General features: G+C 34.8%; 1 protein-coding gene across 1 annotated transcript; it reads left to right on the top strand.

Annotated features, from left to right (window-relative positions):
- The first annotated feature begins 4459 nt into the window (after positions 1-4459).
- LOC129988797 (somatomedin-B and thrombospondin type-1 domain-containing protein-like) lies at positions 4460-15855 on the top strand. The gene is made up of 4 exons (XM_056097069.1): positions 4460-4726; positions 10235-10429; positions 12664-12784; positions 15462-15855. The coding sequence occupies exons 1-4, from the start codon at positions 4507-4509 to the stop codon at positions 15745-15747; spliced, it is 822 nt and encodes a 273-aa protein (XP_055953044.1). The 5' UTR covers positions 4460-4506; the 3' UTR covers positions 15748-15855.
- The last annotated feature ends 3325 nt before the right edge of the window (positions 15856-19180 follow it).

The raw sequence follows: 19180 nt of genomic DNA, 5'->3' as shown, positions 1-19180 counted from the left end.
ATTTGCTTATGAGATTTGAATTTAAAGAATGCCTTTTCGCTCCGTTTATACAAGATTTGCTGGAAATATAAAAGATTTGATAAATTTTCACTCAACTCAAATGATAAATGTTTATTTTTCTTGGTTTTCAACCACCTTGGTCAGAATTGTACAATAGAAATTGAATTATTTTCTGTTTATTTTTTTAGTCGGTTAAAAAAAAACTGCGATGAGCCTGTTCAACCCTTCCTTCGACGTTCGGATATATGTTGCTGCTCGCCGATTTTCACTATTCCTCTAAGCGATTTCAGAACACGTTGGGCGCATGTTTGACGAGCCTCTTCATCAAGCAACCCCCTCGTTCTCCCCCTGAGTGACATTTCAAGGCCCTCTGCTCATCCCTTCTGTCTGCCTAGAAGCTCGAAAGTTCATTCACTTGCCTTGAAACAACATAAAAATTTTATTACTCCTAAAACCGCCGTACAGCAGACTTTTTCAGTCACAAACATGTAAATTCTTTTCGAAATTTCATAAACTTCTGAGATTTTAGACTTAATAATCAGTTTGGATCGTGTACTTTTTATAATATTTTCTCCTCTTTCCTTACTTCCATTGTGTATTCTGGCATTTCAAACAGTTAATATTAATATACCGTCTGCATGATTGTATATGCAACTATTTACGCGTTTTTAGGTGGGTTTTTTTTCTCTTTTGTTGGTACTTTCATTTTGTATTATAAAGATTTATAGTATCTTCTTTATTTGCATTATAACTATTTGTTTTCTTATCGCCTTTGGTGACCTTATGATTCACCGGAAGCATTGGTTATGTTTATATCAATTAAATCTCTTATTTATAGTTAAATATTTGTGGTTCCAGTATTCTCAACTTTCAAACTGTGACAAGCATTCAATTGAAACTTCACAATAAGGTCATTCAAATAGCATTGCATTTGCGTGCAAACACAATCATGCGCGTCTTCTAACATCTAATTACGAGGGACAACATTTTCTTATTCCTTATTCTTCAATTTTCCATCCACTTATGCGAATGAGCTGGACATCAGGATGTTAGACATTGTTGGTTAGCAGAATATTTTGAATCCGTACGTATGGTAACGTCAGCTGGTTTATAATAAACTGATTTCACTGTAAACACTAATTATATTTAATTTGATTTAATTATTTTGCGCGTTTGATGTTCTCGATTCTTTCAATAATCAGTTCAGTAGTTTTATTAACAAAGTATGGTAGTCATTAAAGCCATGTTATTTTAATGGCCTCACACCTGTTCTCAAACATATAGCATAGACGAATAATCTAAATGGAATGGGGTCCTCGAAATTCCTCCTCCTCTACCTTTTTTGACATGCGCCCGGCGTAAAATCTGTAAAGTGCTAAATAAAATGTCTAAAAATTGGGCAATTAAATCTCTTTTAAGCAGAAGAATCTTTTCAAAGTTATAGTAGCACTCCCTACCATCAAGTAATCGAAAGAATTCTATAATTAATTTTATGATCATGTATCATTTTTATCCGCATACAACCCCTTAAAAGTGTTCTTGTGACCACAGAACTCAGCTTCAAATACCATCTTCAGGGCTTCTTAACTCAATTTCGGTTGCAGAAGAATAAAACTTTACTTCTTAGAAAAATAGTATTGTGCCAAAAATATTTAACTAGATATAATAAACAGGACTGTAAATATTTAAAATTCCCTTTTTTTTTTCCCAACTTTACTGACCCAAACAAAATAAAAATTCTTTATTTCACTGAAAGCATTTTTTCAGTTCAAAGTATGTATATACCTAATGGTTTAGCTATTGTTTGGAGAACTAAAAAATAATAATAAGTTATTAACTAACAATTGAATGTATGAAAGCATACGCGCATGCTCCAGAAATGCGCTGAAGGGTTAAATCCAAACTCTGATTTTAAAATAAAGATGGCATTGTGGAAAAAGAAACCCCCGGGCGACAAGCTTCCTGCCGACTCCATAATTCATCCTTGAGCGTCAGACCACCCTTGAAGCCCTTCCCGGGGAGAAGGGGGATCTCGAAAATGGGCCACTTTTTATTCTCGAAGGGCGGGATGCGGGAAGAAAGTATTCCCAGCCTGTTGAATAGTTGGCAAGAAGAGCGGAATAGTTGAAGTGAGAGTAATTATTTTTGAAATCGAGTGACAAGGAATATATATATATTTTTCTTTTTCTCATCGGATTGTTTTTACTTTTTAAAGAAGAAAAGCTGTCTAATGCCCCTCCCCACACATAATGAATCAAAAATTGAAAAAGATAAAAAGATCTGGCAGGTTATTTTGAAAATAAAAAATTTCATTTAGAAGAATTGAAACTAACTCCTTTTCTTTCATTTACAGAATATGGCATTTAAATCTCGATATCAGTTTTAACAGCTTCCACGACAACTAAACAGTTTCCAAATTTTAAATATTTGTTATTGAAACTTTTTCTAATTTTAAAATAATGCATCAAGTGCAAGTGTTTTTTTATATGTAAAGTTGCCATGTATTCGAACGAAAGCTGCTATTTGATTTAAGCGTATTTTTTTATACATTCAACGAATTGAAATTTAGAGCCCTATCATTGAGTCCAAGATATGTACCCTGCTTGCCTCATTTTAGTTATGCCACTGGCCAAAATCGTATAACTTCCAGCAAACCTACATTTTTCATCGATGGGCTGTGGATGATTCATTGAATGTTACTGATCTGCACGCAAATATCCTTGCACGCAAGAGTAACACTCATCTTTCTTTGATCTTACTTTTCTTTTTCAAGTTGATTTATTTTTGGATTTATGGCTTAATAATGTTCAAATGACGGATCAATAAAAGAAAAACCTTATTTTTGAAGCTCTTTTTATTAAAACGTAATTTTTCGTTATTTTGCTTTGCTTTCCTTTTTTCATTCTCCTAATTCAATTTTTTTCTGTATTCTAATAACTTTTCTTTACAATTTGCCACTAATATGTGTAAAATATCCTAATATTTTGTCCCTTGTCGTTCAATAGTTTATATTCAAAAGATATTTGGAAGATTCATTTCACTTTATTAAAAAATAATTATTTCTGCGGAAGGCTCATTCCGGCTTTGAAATATGTACGGAACACAACTGTAGTATTTTGGAGAATATCGTAATGAATGTGGATATGACTGACTTTCATGCGACCTCTCATAACAGATATGTTCATACAGATTAGCTGGGCGGGCCCTTTTCAGATTTATCTGTAAATACGAGATTTTAATTCATCAGAAATGGGTCGTAACATTCCCCTCAAAGTAATGCTCTCCGATTACAAAATACTTGACCGAATGCTCTGTTTCCCTTCTCGCATCTTATTGTAAAATATTAGTAAATTTATTCAAGGTCCCTTTTTAGGATACGCACAGAATCCGATTGCATCAGAGGGTTCAGAGTTCGTAGGCAGAAGTATCACTTTTAAACCAACAAATAAAAAAAGGTCATATGGTGCCATGCTAGTCATATACGGATATAGAAGAGGCTTCCTCTACTGCTTTTTGCTTAAAAATTTAGAGATAATTTAGATTTTTTTCTAAGCTGGACTGTTAATTTCCCGAAGTATCGGATCATTTTAAACGTATAGCTATGCAAAAACATTGCAAAATGCAATTTTTTTTTTCTTAAACTGAATTTTTAGAAATCCATTTAGAAATCTGAAACTCATTTTTCTTTGCAGATTAAGTAGAAATTCATGATTCACAGCAGTAAAAAGACTGTTTCTCGTCGTTGTCATTATTACACACAAACTTGGGATATTCTCTTATTTGTAAATACCTTGTTAAACGATTTAATAGCATTTCGCTGAGAAATCAGAAACTAATAACAAGTTTAATAAAGCATATTTTGCGAAAAAGCCAGAGTAAAAATTTTAATTACTAAAAATTAAGATTTTTACTCTAAAAATCCTATTAAAGGTTATTCGAAAACAGTCACAAAAATGAAATACAAACGGATGTCAGATCTGAATCAAAAGCAAAACCAATTGTAGACAAGACTTGTAAGAACAAGAACGGTGTTTAAATTAATAATTCCTGTATCTTTAAACTTTTTTTAAAAATGGGATCAAAGAGTAAGAGCATGCCAAATGAAATGAAATATTTCTGCGGTAAATACTTCGGGAGAGTGAGGGGAAAAAAAACATTCTCGAGGAGGAAGGGATTTTATTTGTGCCGGAAATGGGTCGAGAGCGCTTGAAAAAAGATAGTAAGAAAATAAAATAAAATGAAAATTGGCCTCCGATTCCGATGAGTGGAGCCCTGGGCATTGTCATGATGTGCACTTTCAAAAGCGAGGTGAAACAATTGTCTGTGGCTGTAGTCCGCAATCTGGCGAAATCTTGGCACCACTTGTGGTGCTTGCTCCCTTTGGCAACCTCGAAGGTTAACTTGGGGGGGGGACACGCAGATGAAGGGAAAGTCAGAAAATGAAGATAAGGAAAAACTCATTCCTTGAGGAAGAGAGCGTCGCCAGTCCTGTCCTGGAGAGCAGTGATGGCGGTGCGTCTGTGGGTCTTTGTTTGGATTCTCGTGCTCGGCCGGGCCCTGGGGAACTCAAGGGGTTCATGTCGAGAAGCCGAAATGTGCTGCTCGGGGAGGGATGGGAGCTGCTTGGTGCAGCCTCTCTCCATCGACCAGGGAAGACCCTGCTACTGTGACCATGCATGCCTTAGAGTTGGGGACTGCTGTCATGATTTTCAAGAAGTGTGTGGAGGTAAGTAACGTTTATGAATCAAACTTAAGGAAAAGTACAGATTTATTTATCCTTTTAGAGAAATATGCCGTTGCGTTGCATGTTTCATACCCAAACTATGCAGCAACGTTTTATATATATAAATTCATCCAAGGACTTGTCTTAAATGTTCCGCGATTGCTTTCCAATCCGAAATAATATTGGCTGCTTCAGATAACAAAATAAAACATATAAACGAACCTGTTAATTGACGAGACCTTCAATGATAACAATTTAATTGATTATTTATTTATTTATTTATTTTACAAAATTTAATGAAACGTTCTAAGCAAGCCATTTGAAAAAAAAAAAAAAAAAAAAAAAAAACTGGTTTTGTAGCTTTTCACGATTTTAAATGAGATTTTCCCAAATTAGTGAAATTCGTTCACAAGAATTCCAGTCATCATTCTTTCTCTCTCTCTCTCTCTCTCTCTCTCTCTCTATATATATATATATATATATATATATATATATATATATATATATATATATATATATATATATATATATATATATATATATATATATATATATATATATATATATATATATGTAAACACATGCTTTTTAAGGACAGTCTTGGCCGAAGATATAACACTTTTGTAATTTTAAACTACGCTCTTATTCCATTCCGGGAGGCATAATTTATCTAGAAGCAAGAAGCGACGAGGTATGCCAGTCTACAGCACGACACAAAAGAGAAAAGAGCGACATAAATATTTTTTTCTGATGATTATATACGAGATTCTTATAGGGATTTCTTTACACGTGTCAATTTAGGTAAAGGAAGAAATAGATATATTTTAAAAGAATTCGCTTGACAGATTTTTTATCTCTTCACTCAGAGTGCGAGAACCGCTGTTTTAAGCATTTTTATAGAGCTTCTGTAGCATTAATTAAATAAAAAAGGTGGAATTGGATCAGGAAATAAGAGAACATTTTAGAATGAAGTTAATATGGGCCGAATTAAAATAAAAATTAGAAAGCAATTAGGATTTAATTTATATATATATATATATACACTGAATTCTTGTGCTCAGCCTACAACTCTGAATTTAAGGGCAAGTAAAATACATATAAAGAAGCATTTTTTTATATAGTAATATGGGGTTCGAAACAAAATGTGTAGATTGAGCAAGTACGTGTAAATAAGTACAAACAAGACAGGAAACTCCTGCAGACTCTGATGAGGATCTCAATGCAAAACTTTCAGTCGCTGCTACAACTGCTCGTGAAACATCTAGCATTTTCGAAGAGTACACCAATCATTTGCTAGAAGCTGCCATGCATCGATGTTGATTTTGTTTTTTCCATCAATACTTTTCATTTCCAACCTCAAATTGATATCCCAAAATACTTTTTATATGTATTTTACCTATCCTTAAAGTTTGGCCCCTGAATTCAGAGACACCTTATATATATACTAAAGGGAGAGAGAGAAAGAAACATAATAGGGTGGTTAACGTACAGAAGAGTTGCTGTCGTTTCAGGAGCACTAAGATTTTCTTATTGAAGTTTTCTTTAGACCAGTGACAGGGATAAGCTATTAAATAAAATTTTTTAGAAGTTTAGGTGGCTTGAGCCTACCGCCATTTTAGGAATGTTTCAAGTGGATTTGACTTCGGTAGTAGGGTGAGAACATAGACACCAAATTATTTTGTGGCATCTTTTATGAGAACTTTGCTGATAATAAAAATATATGTATATTTTTTAATTTGAAACTAATTCTTATGTTACCGGATCATTAGTCGTTTATCTTCCTATTTTCACCTCATTAAAAAAAAAATTCTTTTGTTCATAAAATATCTGACTTCAGGTTTCATACTCTATGTTTATACTTACGGCGAAGAAAATTATGTATGCATTAGCGTCTTACAAAACAGACTGTTAGACCTGGAGCTACTGATATTTTGCATTTTTAAGGACGGGAATGTGCACCTCAGAGTGATATTTCTAATATTTTAATTAATTAAAAAGTAAAGGAATTTTAAAGTTTTACCTCTGTAATTTCTGAAAATATTGCAACCCAAATTTTTTTCCGAACCTTAAAATTCCAGCAATTATCTTTTCAATAATATCAGTTTAGTTATCGTACAATTTTTTGTCAAATTTTAATTATTTTTTTTAATCTATGCAGATTTTATAGCAATGCATTTAAGAAATGAATAGAATTATATCTTCTATCCTTGAATTTAATTAATAATCTCAAAAGGTTTTCATTGATTCTAGAAATGTTTCATCTTAAATTTTTATTCCGTTGTTCAGAATCAAAGCATGAGAATTCAGCTAACACTCCTGCGCTTCACACTGAGCAGGTTCCTGATTGAAATTTTGCTATGCTTACAGTCAAATTTTTATTCTGATGAAAAATAGATGAAAGATATTTTTTCAGTTGATTTATTTTTGAAAATTGCTATTCTTTTCACTAATAAAAATTGGAGATATAAAAACATATTATCATTTTTTTAATTAGAAAGTTACTTTTATGCTCTGAATTTTTTGTTGAATAATCCTTGGAGATACCACTTAAATTCTGACGCAAAAACCAAATACAACGCTGAAAAGATTTTTCATGAACGTATACGAATAAGATTCTGGGCGAGTTTTTGGGAAATTAATCCTTATCATGTAATTTATGGTATTCAAAAATCGAATTTGTGTTTTAGACCCACTTTGCTAATGGATCGAAACTAAAAGTTGACAATTATAGCCACAAAAACATATGTCTGGTTTGAGTTTTCATATTTACATGCTTCTGAAAGTACAGAACGACACACGGTTCAACTTTTGCTGGATTTGGCCCAGAAACTAAAAGGCATCTACGCTAAAGATGTTAAAACTGTGTATTTTATCCATCTAGCTCTCTTTATTTTGTATCTATCGTTTTAACTTATATTTGAATGAGTGGAATTTGCTCAAAATTTGATAGAAATTTACGAATTGGCTAAGATAATACGATGCATTAAATTTCATTCATCCAGCTGAAAGTGTTGTTGAGGTTTTTCAGAGACATAAATATTGTCAAAAATGCGTTTTTCAAATTCAGGGAGCTCTAAATCGTGGAGATTTGTTAAAATCTCAGATTCTAATTTTTTAATTACAATACTTCTATATCTTTCATATACGAGAAAATAATAACATGAATCATTTGCATATCTCAGCAATTTTTTCAAACAACATTTTAGCATTTATTATACTATATTCATCGCATAGGTATTACACGTAAGAATGTCGGAGTGCATGAAATATATTTAAACGTGAGAGTAGCATGCAATTTAAATATTTAGATATAAATAATGTAGTTTCGCTTTCATTAATCAGATATCCAATAATGCATTGAACAATACAAACATGTAATTAAGTTATAATGAATAAATATGATAAAACACAGGACTTTATAATACATAAATAATTTATTTATAATACATAAATATGATTACCACGGAAGGTCAAATTTTCTGTTTTATATAGTGGAATATATAGTGGTATCACACTTTATCTATGAGTGTCCAGTAAATCTCGTAATGTCTTCGATGAAATAAAGAAATGTCGTCAATAAGAAAAAAAAAAAAAAAAAAAAAAAAGTTTTTTGAAGCAATTTTTTTCCTCAAAATATTTTTTTTTGCGCTGATGAGATACTTATTATCTTAGGACTCCCACTATCGCCACCTTGATTTATATCATTGGATCAAACCGTCTGTATAAATTATCTAAATTTTGTTTAAAAAAAGATAAAGAAGGAAAGAAAAGAGAATAATTTTAAATTACACTTATGTCCATTAATTAAAGATAATGCAAGTTCAGAAAAAGAAAGAGTCAGAAGCAAAACAAATGTGACTTATTTGTAAAGCCTAGTAATTAAACAAAAGGTAAAGAAAGATGCTATATGTTTGATATCATTAATAAAAATTGCAATTTTTTACTCCCTGGAGCAAATTACAAAAAAAAAAAAAACCTATTTAAAAAAAACAATATTACATGGTTGGTATAATGGTTAATAGACAGTACGTCTTCCCAGACGATGCAATACAGTCCGTACAGCGCATAGGCATGCTGAGTATCAAATTATCGATCTGATCTTGGGGAATATTACACGACTCATCAAGCAATGCTCTTCGAAGTTCCGGTAAATATGTAGGAGGTGGTTGACGGGCTGCAACTCCTCGGCCAAGTATGTCCCACACATGCTCTACTGGATTCAAGTCCAGTGAGAATGCTGGCCAGTTCATACGGGTGATATCCTCCGATCGAAGGCATTCGTTTACGATGTTTGCACGATAAGGAGGGCATTGTCATCCATAAACACGAATTCTGGGCCCAAGGCGCTCCGAAACAAACGTACATGTTGTTCCAAAATGACGTCCCGATAGATTTAGTCTGTCATGGTTCCAATTTGAGCATGAAGGTCAGTTCTGGTGCCCAGAATAATTCCTCCCCAAACGAGCAATCCAGCACCACCGTAACGGTGTCGTTCAGTGATGTTCTCTTGGTGGTAACAGGTACCTGGCGCTCTCCATTTGAAAGTCCGGCGAGAATCAGACGGCAAGCTAAACCTAGACTCGTCGGAAAACATCACACAAGCCCACTATTGCGGTGTCCACAATGCATGCTCTCTACTCCAGGCTAACCGCAGGCGACAGTGAGTTGCAGTAAGTGGAACACATCTGACAGGCCTGCGAGCATACAGACCAATCTTCCCTAAGCGTCTGTACACGGTCTACCTTGAAATTGTTGTACCAGTGTCTAAAGAGAGCTGACGAGACAGGTCTGATGCTGTGCTCCGTCTGTTTCTTTTGGTAGTTATTGCTAAATACCGGTCTTCATTCGGCGTTGTAACTCTGGGGTGACCTGTGCTGTAACGTCTACTCAGATTACCATCATCTTGGAATCGTTGCCAAAGCCTGGTGATGAGACACTCTGGGCGATTCCAAGTTCCTCGGATACTTCCAGCTGTGTATGCCCACATTCCAGATGGCCGATAATTCTTCCACATAAAAAATCATCCAAATGCGTCCTTTGCGTTATAACTATGCGGTTATTGCACTGAAAGGCTTATAAAGCGCTTGCGAATAATTTTACTTCTTTGCCTGTATTCCTTATACATCACTCTCTTACGCTCTCGTCATTGTGACGTACTATCGGTGTCATCTGGTGGCTTCCTGCAATTTGCATATGATTTTTGAAGATGTATGTGGTCATTTTACGGGTGATATATGTATTTTAGAGTTCGATTTCCACGTGACTCTGAATTATCCTTAATTTATTGACATGAATGTAGTTTTGACATTTTCACTGCCATGGCTCGAACCACCTATCTGATTAGATGATCCCTTATTAGCCATCGCTTAATTATAGTAGAGAAAAAGTAATCTGATTAGATGATTGTTTCGGTACAACTAGAAAGTGTGATCCATGGGTGATGCTCACGACAGTGAACGTGGTGAGGAACTTAATGGAAGTCAGCTGTAATTATTTTTTTTTTCATTATAGCTCTAGATTGCCAGGTGTCTGAATGGGGACCATGGTCTGAGTGCAGCGCGAGTTGTGGCACCGGCACTATGACCAGAAAGCGTCACGTGCTCGCTAATGCCAAGAACGGAGGACGCAACTGCCCCGAGCTGTTGCAGAAAAGGAGCTGCTTCGGAGCCCACTGCGAGTCCAGAACCAGTGTCAAGGCCAACAGAGGTAAGCCACTACATCTTCCTTAGAGAGTGCCTTAGTGGACGGGAGAGTCCGAAAGAGAATTAGGTGAGAACTGGCTTCTAAAAACAAATGTTTCTGAGGATGCATTCACCTAAATTTCATTGTGATGCACATGCGGAAAGAAGATCAAGCTTAGGCAGAAAAGTAATTTAGTAAGTGGAAATTAAGAGCATTGGCTTCCTAATAGGGTTTCCATTTGCATAATATAGGGAAATACAAATTGACTTAAAGCTATTACATCTTGGAATGGTTTAGTTTTAGCTTAGTTATATATTGACGTCCCGTTTTAAAGCAACCCTAGCACTATTTTAGGATGAACATCATAATTTTGAATAATGATCTGATTATGAGGATGACACTTGAGCTGGCACTCACCCTCTTCAAACTTCAGAACCACATCAATGTGAAGGCATTTAGCCTATCAGACATTGGAACAGAAAATGAAATTTAGGCGAAGAAAAAAAAAAAAGCTTTAGGAGAAAAGAAAAAAAGAAGATTTAAATTTAGAGTAAAAATTTTTGAGATAAAGTACGAATAAAGGAGGAAAAATTTCAATTTATCATAGCAGTATTTGTGGAAATCGTAAATTTGCGGGGGGGGGGGGGGGGAGTTGCCTAGTCAGTACTGAATCTTTGAATTAGTGAATACTTCCCATGTGGTGTGGGTTTTGTATCAGAACTTGCATCGCCTTCGCTGATTTTGCTATTTTAGAATCAGATTGGTTTGGGCTCTAATATCCTAAAGTTTGTGTGAAAAGTTGGATATTTTGGAAATGATTATCTGCTGCTCTGAAGTTTTTAGCTAGGGTGCTCATATTTTCAATATTACAATATAGCCTTTTAAAATTCCAGTAAAGATAATCTCATTTAAACTATCTGATGATTTGGAAGGGGGTTCATTACGATTTTGGTTAGTTTTGAGTTCTGATTGAATATTTGATTCGAGGCTTTGATCTGAGTTTTTGTTTTTCTTGAATATGTCTGCGCAGTAAATTATTTCTTTTCGCCCAAAGGAGCATTACACTTCTTGGCCAAAGGAGTTTTTCACATCCTCCCTATTGGACAATGCGCATGGGTTCAGCATTACATTTTCGACAGCCTGTTTTTTTTTTTTTTTTTTTTTTGAAGCAAGCACCGGAACACGATGCCTTAAACAGGGGTGTTTGTGCTCCGGGGAAACCCCGGAATTCCGGGGATTTTGAACTTCAATACCCGGAAATTCCGGGGATCGTCGTTCAAAAGGAAGTAGGAATAATAATGAATTATTTATTTTGATCTGGGTAATTTTGTTTGCTTTGAAAGCAGAAAACGCAAGGTCAGTGTGTGTGGTGAAAACTTTTCCTTTCTTTCTCCAAAGGCAGTGATAATGCGTGAAAAGGGGGAAAAAACTTCTTTTTTGTTCTTTCCTTATTGCGAGTTATGACTCATTCCCCCGGTTCTCGGACATTCTCTTCTGGATTCTTTTCGGCAAGTAGGCGCGGCAGAAAAAAAAGGGAGAGACTTCGTTCGACCAGATGTACGATCACGTGACCTGGGTTCAATTTTGCAAAATTAATGGTTATTAATTTTGCAAAAAAAGTAATTCATTGAACTTTTTTAATTAGGTCATTCAATACTTCATAATCGTAATTTTTCATTTCTCCACCGCCCCTTCTCGAAACTCCAAAATGTCGGTAGTAAGTCCGTAAAAGTTTCCGGGGATTTTTTGGGGTCCCACAAACACCCCTGCTTAAACTACACTTGAAGCACATTTGCTTTTAGATATAGTAGATTATTAAGCTGGTAAATCATTCATCTTTTTTTTCTTTTTCTTTTTTTTTTTTTTCTTTTTTTCGCTATTAGGCAGCTTGATTTGGAAGAATAGATGTAACGACTTGGTTTCATAATGTGGTTCAAAATATTCAGACAGTAGTTTAATATAAATGCTCTTTTTTTTTTTTTTTTTTTTTTGATTTATCTAAATTTGTTATTAGTGTGTTGAAGGTCCCGAGAAGACTTTTCTGTTCGGTTTAGGATAACTGGTAAGGCCTTATTCTCGGAAAGAGAAGAGATTTCCTCATCATCAACATCTATATCCATATTTTTAATTTCTTTCAATTAACTACCTTATTTACCTTAATTACAATTGCTACTTTTTAATTTACTTTGCTTATTTTAATTACAATTACAATTAATTACTTTTTACTTTGCTTTGCTTAATTGCTTTCATTTCTTCAGAAATCGCAATGATCTTGCCGGCGACCTACGGAAGCATCCGGCACTTGAATGCCACTCAAGATATCCGCACCAACTTGCGCCTGAAATACAAAAAGGATCCGGAGGAGGAAAACAGCAAAGAGTGAGTCCATTATTTCAATACTGTTTCATCCTAGAATTCATCGCTGCCGAATGAATGAACATGTATTTCTTGAATGTACCTGTTTATGCTTTGTCGCAACACCTGTAGAAATTGCAACGTGCGAGGTCCATTGGTTCCGTCTCTCGATCTGTCGGCCAACATGAAACGGGAAAATCGGAAACTATTCTGATTATTCGAAGTTATCGCAAAGACAAGCAATTTCATTTTTCAGAAAACAAGCATTTTAAAGTTATAAAAAAAGTTAAGCATTTTGTAATGTGATAAGATATAACTTCGAATGTATTTCTATTCAAAGATGATCGCTAGAATTTTGAAAATGCAGTATTGATGAAACTTCATAACATTAATTGCTGATAAACCCTTCCAGCTTTACGGTAATCCGACCTTCTTCTGTTTCTTTTCAAGTAGTTTTATTGATCATCTGTATCCTCATCTTGCTCTTTTTCCAGGGCCTATGGTTGGTTCTTGCCACCCTGTTGGGTACAAAAATATTGGGAGATTAGTTAACCCCTACCGATGACGAAATGCGCTTCCTGACCGAGCGGTTACACAGTCCCTTGATGGTCCTTAAGACTCAATCTTAGTTCTCGCCTGGGCTGTCGCGGCGTCCGGTTCCATTTATTCTTGAGGTGGGTCGGATTTATAGTTCACCTGGCCCTCTCCGACTTCGTACTTGTCGTTATGAAGAAAGAATGCGAGAGAAACAGAATTATTTCACTTCCAGTTAATCTCGTTCCTCCTATTCAGCCTCTTAAGGGCTCATCCCCTTTAAGTGAGTACGGGTGTCCCAATCCCGAAGAAACCAGGGATCTTTTCTCTTCCCTTCTTTTAGTTTGTGTTTCTGAGGAGCTACCCACAGGAGTGCAAACTCAAGCCAAATATTATACGATTTTTTTTTTTTTGTCTACATAATTGGAAATTTATTTAATTGAGAGCCCCCAAGGAATGGCAATTTAGCACCTTGCTATTGAGATAGCGACTGGGTGGTAATTGCCGGAATTGTTTATATTTCTACAAAAGCCGAAAGTGAGACTTTTCCGAACTGCTTAGGCAGTAAAGGATGTCTGAGGAAGCTTGTTACCTTGGTGAATGTCTGTTGCGGATGGTTCTGATTCAACAGAACGCAGTCGGGTTACTAGTGCTTAACTGAAGTGTTCTAGACAAGCAAGTTTCCTGAAAGACCCCAATTAGTAATTATTCTGGCATTTATTGCTCAGATAGTAGATGAAGTTTGCAACAATTTTGAGTTTGGGAATAGTAGGAGTGAAATAGATGCCGCTCAACAGCTGGGGCACGAGATGGACTTAAATGCAGAATGGGAGAAAGCCATATCTGGATAGTGAAAGACACTAGAATGCGCGCAAGATTCTCACTTGTGTGTGTTCAAAGGCCCATAATGGATTGGAAGGGTATATTTACCTTACTTGAGTGAATCATGATTTGTCAGTAACTTTCATGCATAATTGGAAAGTGGGGAAGGGGATGAAGGCGATGAGTTTACCAACTTTTGTAAGTGAGAGGTGAATGGAGAATAAACACTAATTAACTTTGGTGAGAGTCTGTTCACCTATTCACGAACCTGCCTTTTTCTAACCATAAACATAATTTAGATTAAAACTCATATCTTTAATAGTCCGATTATTTTAAGTATTGTCGATTAAGTGGGTGCAGGATACGAGAGATTCTATCTTGTTTGCACAGTGAGAGAAAAGCTCAATGTTGGTTTCTCATTTAATGCACTGTTCATGCAATAATTGAGTAATGCACCGAAGTATGTTCATGTAACAAGAAAAATAATCTTAAATATTCAGTTTATTATAAATATTTATTTACATTTCTAGACACACAATTGCACATTATTAATTGCAATTTCCAGATATGGGCTCATTCTATTCAGAAATTTGAATTTAAAGAAAATTTTGCAGCTGATTATCCGCTGAACTCATGTCTGGTCAAAAATCTCTGCCACAATCAATCTGTTGTGAAGTCACAGTTATGTTTGGACGCAAATATCTGGAAAAATCCCATCATTTCCTCCCACTCATTCAATGCATCCTCGCCTCTATAAGCTAAAACCCATTCGTACGTATATATCGAATCAGAAAAACATCTTGAGAAGCAATCAACATTCTTTTGCCATCTGTGCAGTTCCGCTGAACGTATTCATTGAGATATGCTAGTTGGAACACTCTGGATGCAAATGCTTTCGTTCCATAATTCCTTGTTTCTCTAACAAATAAACGTTTTATAGAACTAACTCTATCTTTAACAAATAAACATTTTAAATCTTTGTCACAGACAGATAGACGGATATTTTTCAAAAATTTGTTTTCTGAACTCCGGAAGATCTAAAACGTGGAGATTCATCAAAATATCGTTCGAATTTTTTGACGATTATTATATTTTTTCTATACTATGTATACGAGAAAATAAAAATTGTGTAATGTCTTTTATTCCCTGACGAAATTTTCTTTATAAAAGTACTTTCGACAAATTTGAGCACCATATGCATTCTTCTTGCTTCTTACTAAACTCTAATACATAAATGTATCACATGTCCCCTGGAACTTGCTTACATAGGTGCGAACAGTAATGGCAAGCCCTTGCTGCACCATTCACTACGCCTGTTACATAAATCTTTTCTCTTTCTCTGCAGGTACTGCGTGGTTTTCGAAGTTACCAAATCCAAGAAGACGTGCGAGAGCCTGGGCAACGCAGTGTCTTCGGTGCTTGAGGTGGGGTCTAGAACATGCGTATCCTGTGAGATGGCAGCCATGAGAAAACACCTCGGTTATAGATGCCAGGGTCACGGGGTAGAGAACAAGCCAACCCGATTCACATACCTTGCCTTCCCCCAGTGTCACGGACGATGGAAGAGGGTAGAAGTGTCCGAAAAATGCTCCTGTCATTCCGAGGGAAAAGCTGACTTCATTTTTGTATAAATCTTCACTGTTTTTTTTGTATATTTTTGTATAAATCCTCTTAAGCAGTAATTTTGACAAGCATTGGCATATAATTGGAATAATAAAACTTAAAAATACGACTCTGGATTTAAAAAAATTTCTCTTTTATAAAGGTTCCATTTTTTAATTTGATTTACAAAGCAACTGTCCCCTTCATTGACAAAAGATCCATTCTGCAGTCTATTTGTCTGTTAGTTACTTTAACCAGTTTATTAATAATAAAATAATACGATGCGATTCACAGCGAAGATAGTTTTATATTTCAGTGGCAAAAGCGATTGAAAAGGAACTGCGCCAGTTATTTCGTAAAAAGAATATCGTATTTCTCAAAATATCTAAAGACACAGTTATAAAATTCTCAAATGTGTTTTTAAATCCTTAGCCATAATAGTGAAAGAGGAAAATAAATAAATAAACAACTCATTAAAACATCTCGTTAAAATCAAAACAATCGCTCAAATTTTGATGACACTCCAGAGGTAAATTTAGGATTACTTGATAAATGTACAAGAACCCGCGCCAAATAAAATTTCGAAGCTACTACGCATCGCGAAGTATCTGAGCGGAAATGGCAAGACTGCTAACGTTTTATTACTTTCTTCTTCTTTTTTTTGCTGATTGAATATTTCGATTTTTTGTTTTGCTTTTTCTTATTAAAATTTTAATTAAATTCGAATGGTTTCCCATTGGTTCTTGATTATTGATTAATTAATTTAACTTATAATTCATAACGACAGTCTTCACCCAAGGGCAATTCTTGGATGAACTCAGGATAGGAGAGCATTTCCGGACCCACTGACCAACTCTAAATAGATCAAATTATTTTACAATCCTACAGATATAAGTAGAGAATTGAAGAATAATGAATCAAAAGTAGAATGAATATCGGAATGTTACACAAAAAATGATGGTACTTTCCATGGAAAAGAAAGTGATGGGGCACCACACAGTGAATGGAAGTTGTTAAATATCCTGCAGAAAAAGGGAACGATCGAAACGAAGACAAGGAAGGCAACACACATTGTCCCAAATGACGGACAAATATCTGAAATCACTGAAAAAGGTTATCTAAATAAAAATAACGTTACCTAAATTATTTTGTAAAAATGCTTTTAAAAAATAAGAAAGGATGGTCCTTATTGCTTTATGATGATATGATAAATTAAAAGAATTAAAAAAAATAAACTGAAAGAAAACTTTAATGATAAAGAATAAATTTCAAGAAATTTAATGAAATTGTTAAGCCGAAATCGAAAAATCAACGTATTATATAGGATGTTCTAAAAAGTTAATTTTCAAAAGAATCATTTGAAGTTACCTTTTCTTATAATGAAAAACTGACAATAATTCAACACCTTTGATAAGATTAAAAATGGCCTCAAATTAAATTTAAGATGGCTAAAATTAAATTTCAGAAAATGCATAAGAAGCAATAAATGCGCAAAATGACATTGTTGCAGAGCAGAACTTATTGCGTAAAATATTTTTTAAAAAATGATGTTCCAATTGTATTTTTCAAAGCATATAATGAAACCAATAATGTAAAAATTGCAAGATAAGAGATAAATTTCATTTAAATCAAAAAGACGGTGTTTCTAGTATAAAAATTACAAAAGGCAACTCTATTCACTTTTGCTTAAATTGCACGCGAATTCTGATGACCAAATTTTTGAGTAAAATATGATAAATTGGACTTTGTGGTACTGAAGAATACTATGACATAAATTTTAGTGATTCTTTTTCTTACCTCGGGATTTCAGTAAGGTTTATATTAAAAATTAATGTATCAGATCTTGCCTCCAGAAGTAAATAGACAAAGGGTTAAATTGAAAGAAAAAATTTCTTATTTATTACCATCTTTCTGTTTATTGTATTAGATACATAGTCACTAAACGTATTGAACTTTCCAGTCAATTAAGCACAGGGAAATATCATAATTAAAAAAAATATGCTAAATCACAAATTAGAGATGCCTTAAAACATGGATCGTAAGGGTGATAATTTACTAGATGAGATCATACAATTTGTCATAATATATATACATAAACTCATCGAAAAGCAAACCAACATATGATTGTCTCAACACACATTCTCATTTCCTACTATACATGCTTCCTTCCGCATGTCTTACATCTGCGGAAGAAGTGTGACAGGCCATTGAATATTATCAAGGTATTATCAAGCACCTCATGGGAGCAGATCGTACATCTTTGCTTCGAATTTACAAAGCAATTATTCTTTCACGCATTGATTATGGATGTACGGTGTATGGGTCTGTAAGGTCTTCCGTTTTACGCAGACTGGATATCATACACCACTCTGCCTTGAGAATTTGTTCAGGAGCATTTCGGAGCTCACCAGTGGACAGTCTTTACGTTGTCTGCCACCAGCTGCCATTAAATTTACGGTGCCAAAAAATGTCTGTACTGTAGTACCTTCGAGCTTTGTCAATCCCTAAACATCCTTTACATTCTTTGATGCTTCCTGTTCGTCTTTGGAGATTATACACGGCTCGATCTTCTCACATTCTTCCATTCTGTGATAGAGTTAAATTACTCTTCGAGGATTCGGAACTACGTGATATGAGTATTCACACTCTTGATTTATTCTCATTTCCTCCATGGAATATCCCTCAATTTTCCTTTTTATAGATTTGAGAAACCAACAACGGCCTCTGTGATTTTTCAAAAACTTTTTAGTTCTCATCGCTGTCAGTATTCGACTCTTATGCCAATTTTCACAGATGGTTCCAAATCAAATGGTCATATTGGATGTGGTATCATTTTAAATACACAATCAGTTATCGCTTGCATACTTCTTTTTCAGTCTTTTCTGCTGAATTAACGGCTATTCTCTATGTACTACAAACAATTGCTCTCTACTGAGCGCAAATTTTGTATTTATACAGACAGCATGAGTTCTTTGAAAACACTTTCTCATTTTTATGGTCAAATTCATCCCACCGCCCTGGAAATTCTGGGTCTCTTAAGAACTCTGAAAAACAGGGGCTACGAAATTTTATTCTGCTGGGTTCCGAGTCACGGAAACAGGAAATAACAGGTTGACAACTCTGCGAAAACGGCGTCTTTGTTTATGCAGCGTGAGGTACCATTTTATGATGCGAAGAACTCGTTTGCGCGTCGTATTTATTATATATGGCTGGAATCGTGGGATCAACAAAGAAATAACAAATTACATTCTATCAGGCCCACAATTACATTATGGACTGCTCTTCCAGTGCGTGAGCTCGATGTCAAATTGACTCGACACCGCATTGGTCACACTCGCTTAACACACAAACATCTTTTATTAGGTGATCAAGCTCCTTTTTGCTCTAGATGCCACGAAATTTTAAGTTATTCATATTTTAATAGAAGTTTCTGATTTTAATCTTCATCGTTTATATATTTTT

Source organism: Argiope bruennichi, chromosome 10 (genome assembly GCF_947563725.1).
Source record: "Argiope bruennichi chromosome 10, qqArgBrue1.1, whole genome shotgun sequence".
NCBI classification, from domain to species: Eukaryota; Metazoa; Arthropoda; class Arachnida; order Araneae; family Araneidae; genus Argiope; species Argiope bruennichi.
The sequence above is the reverse complement of the archived record's forward strand: the minus strand, read 5'-3'. Positions and strand labels throughout refer to the sequence as shown.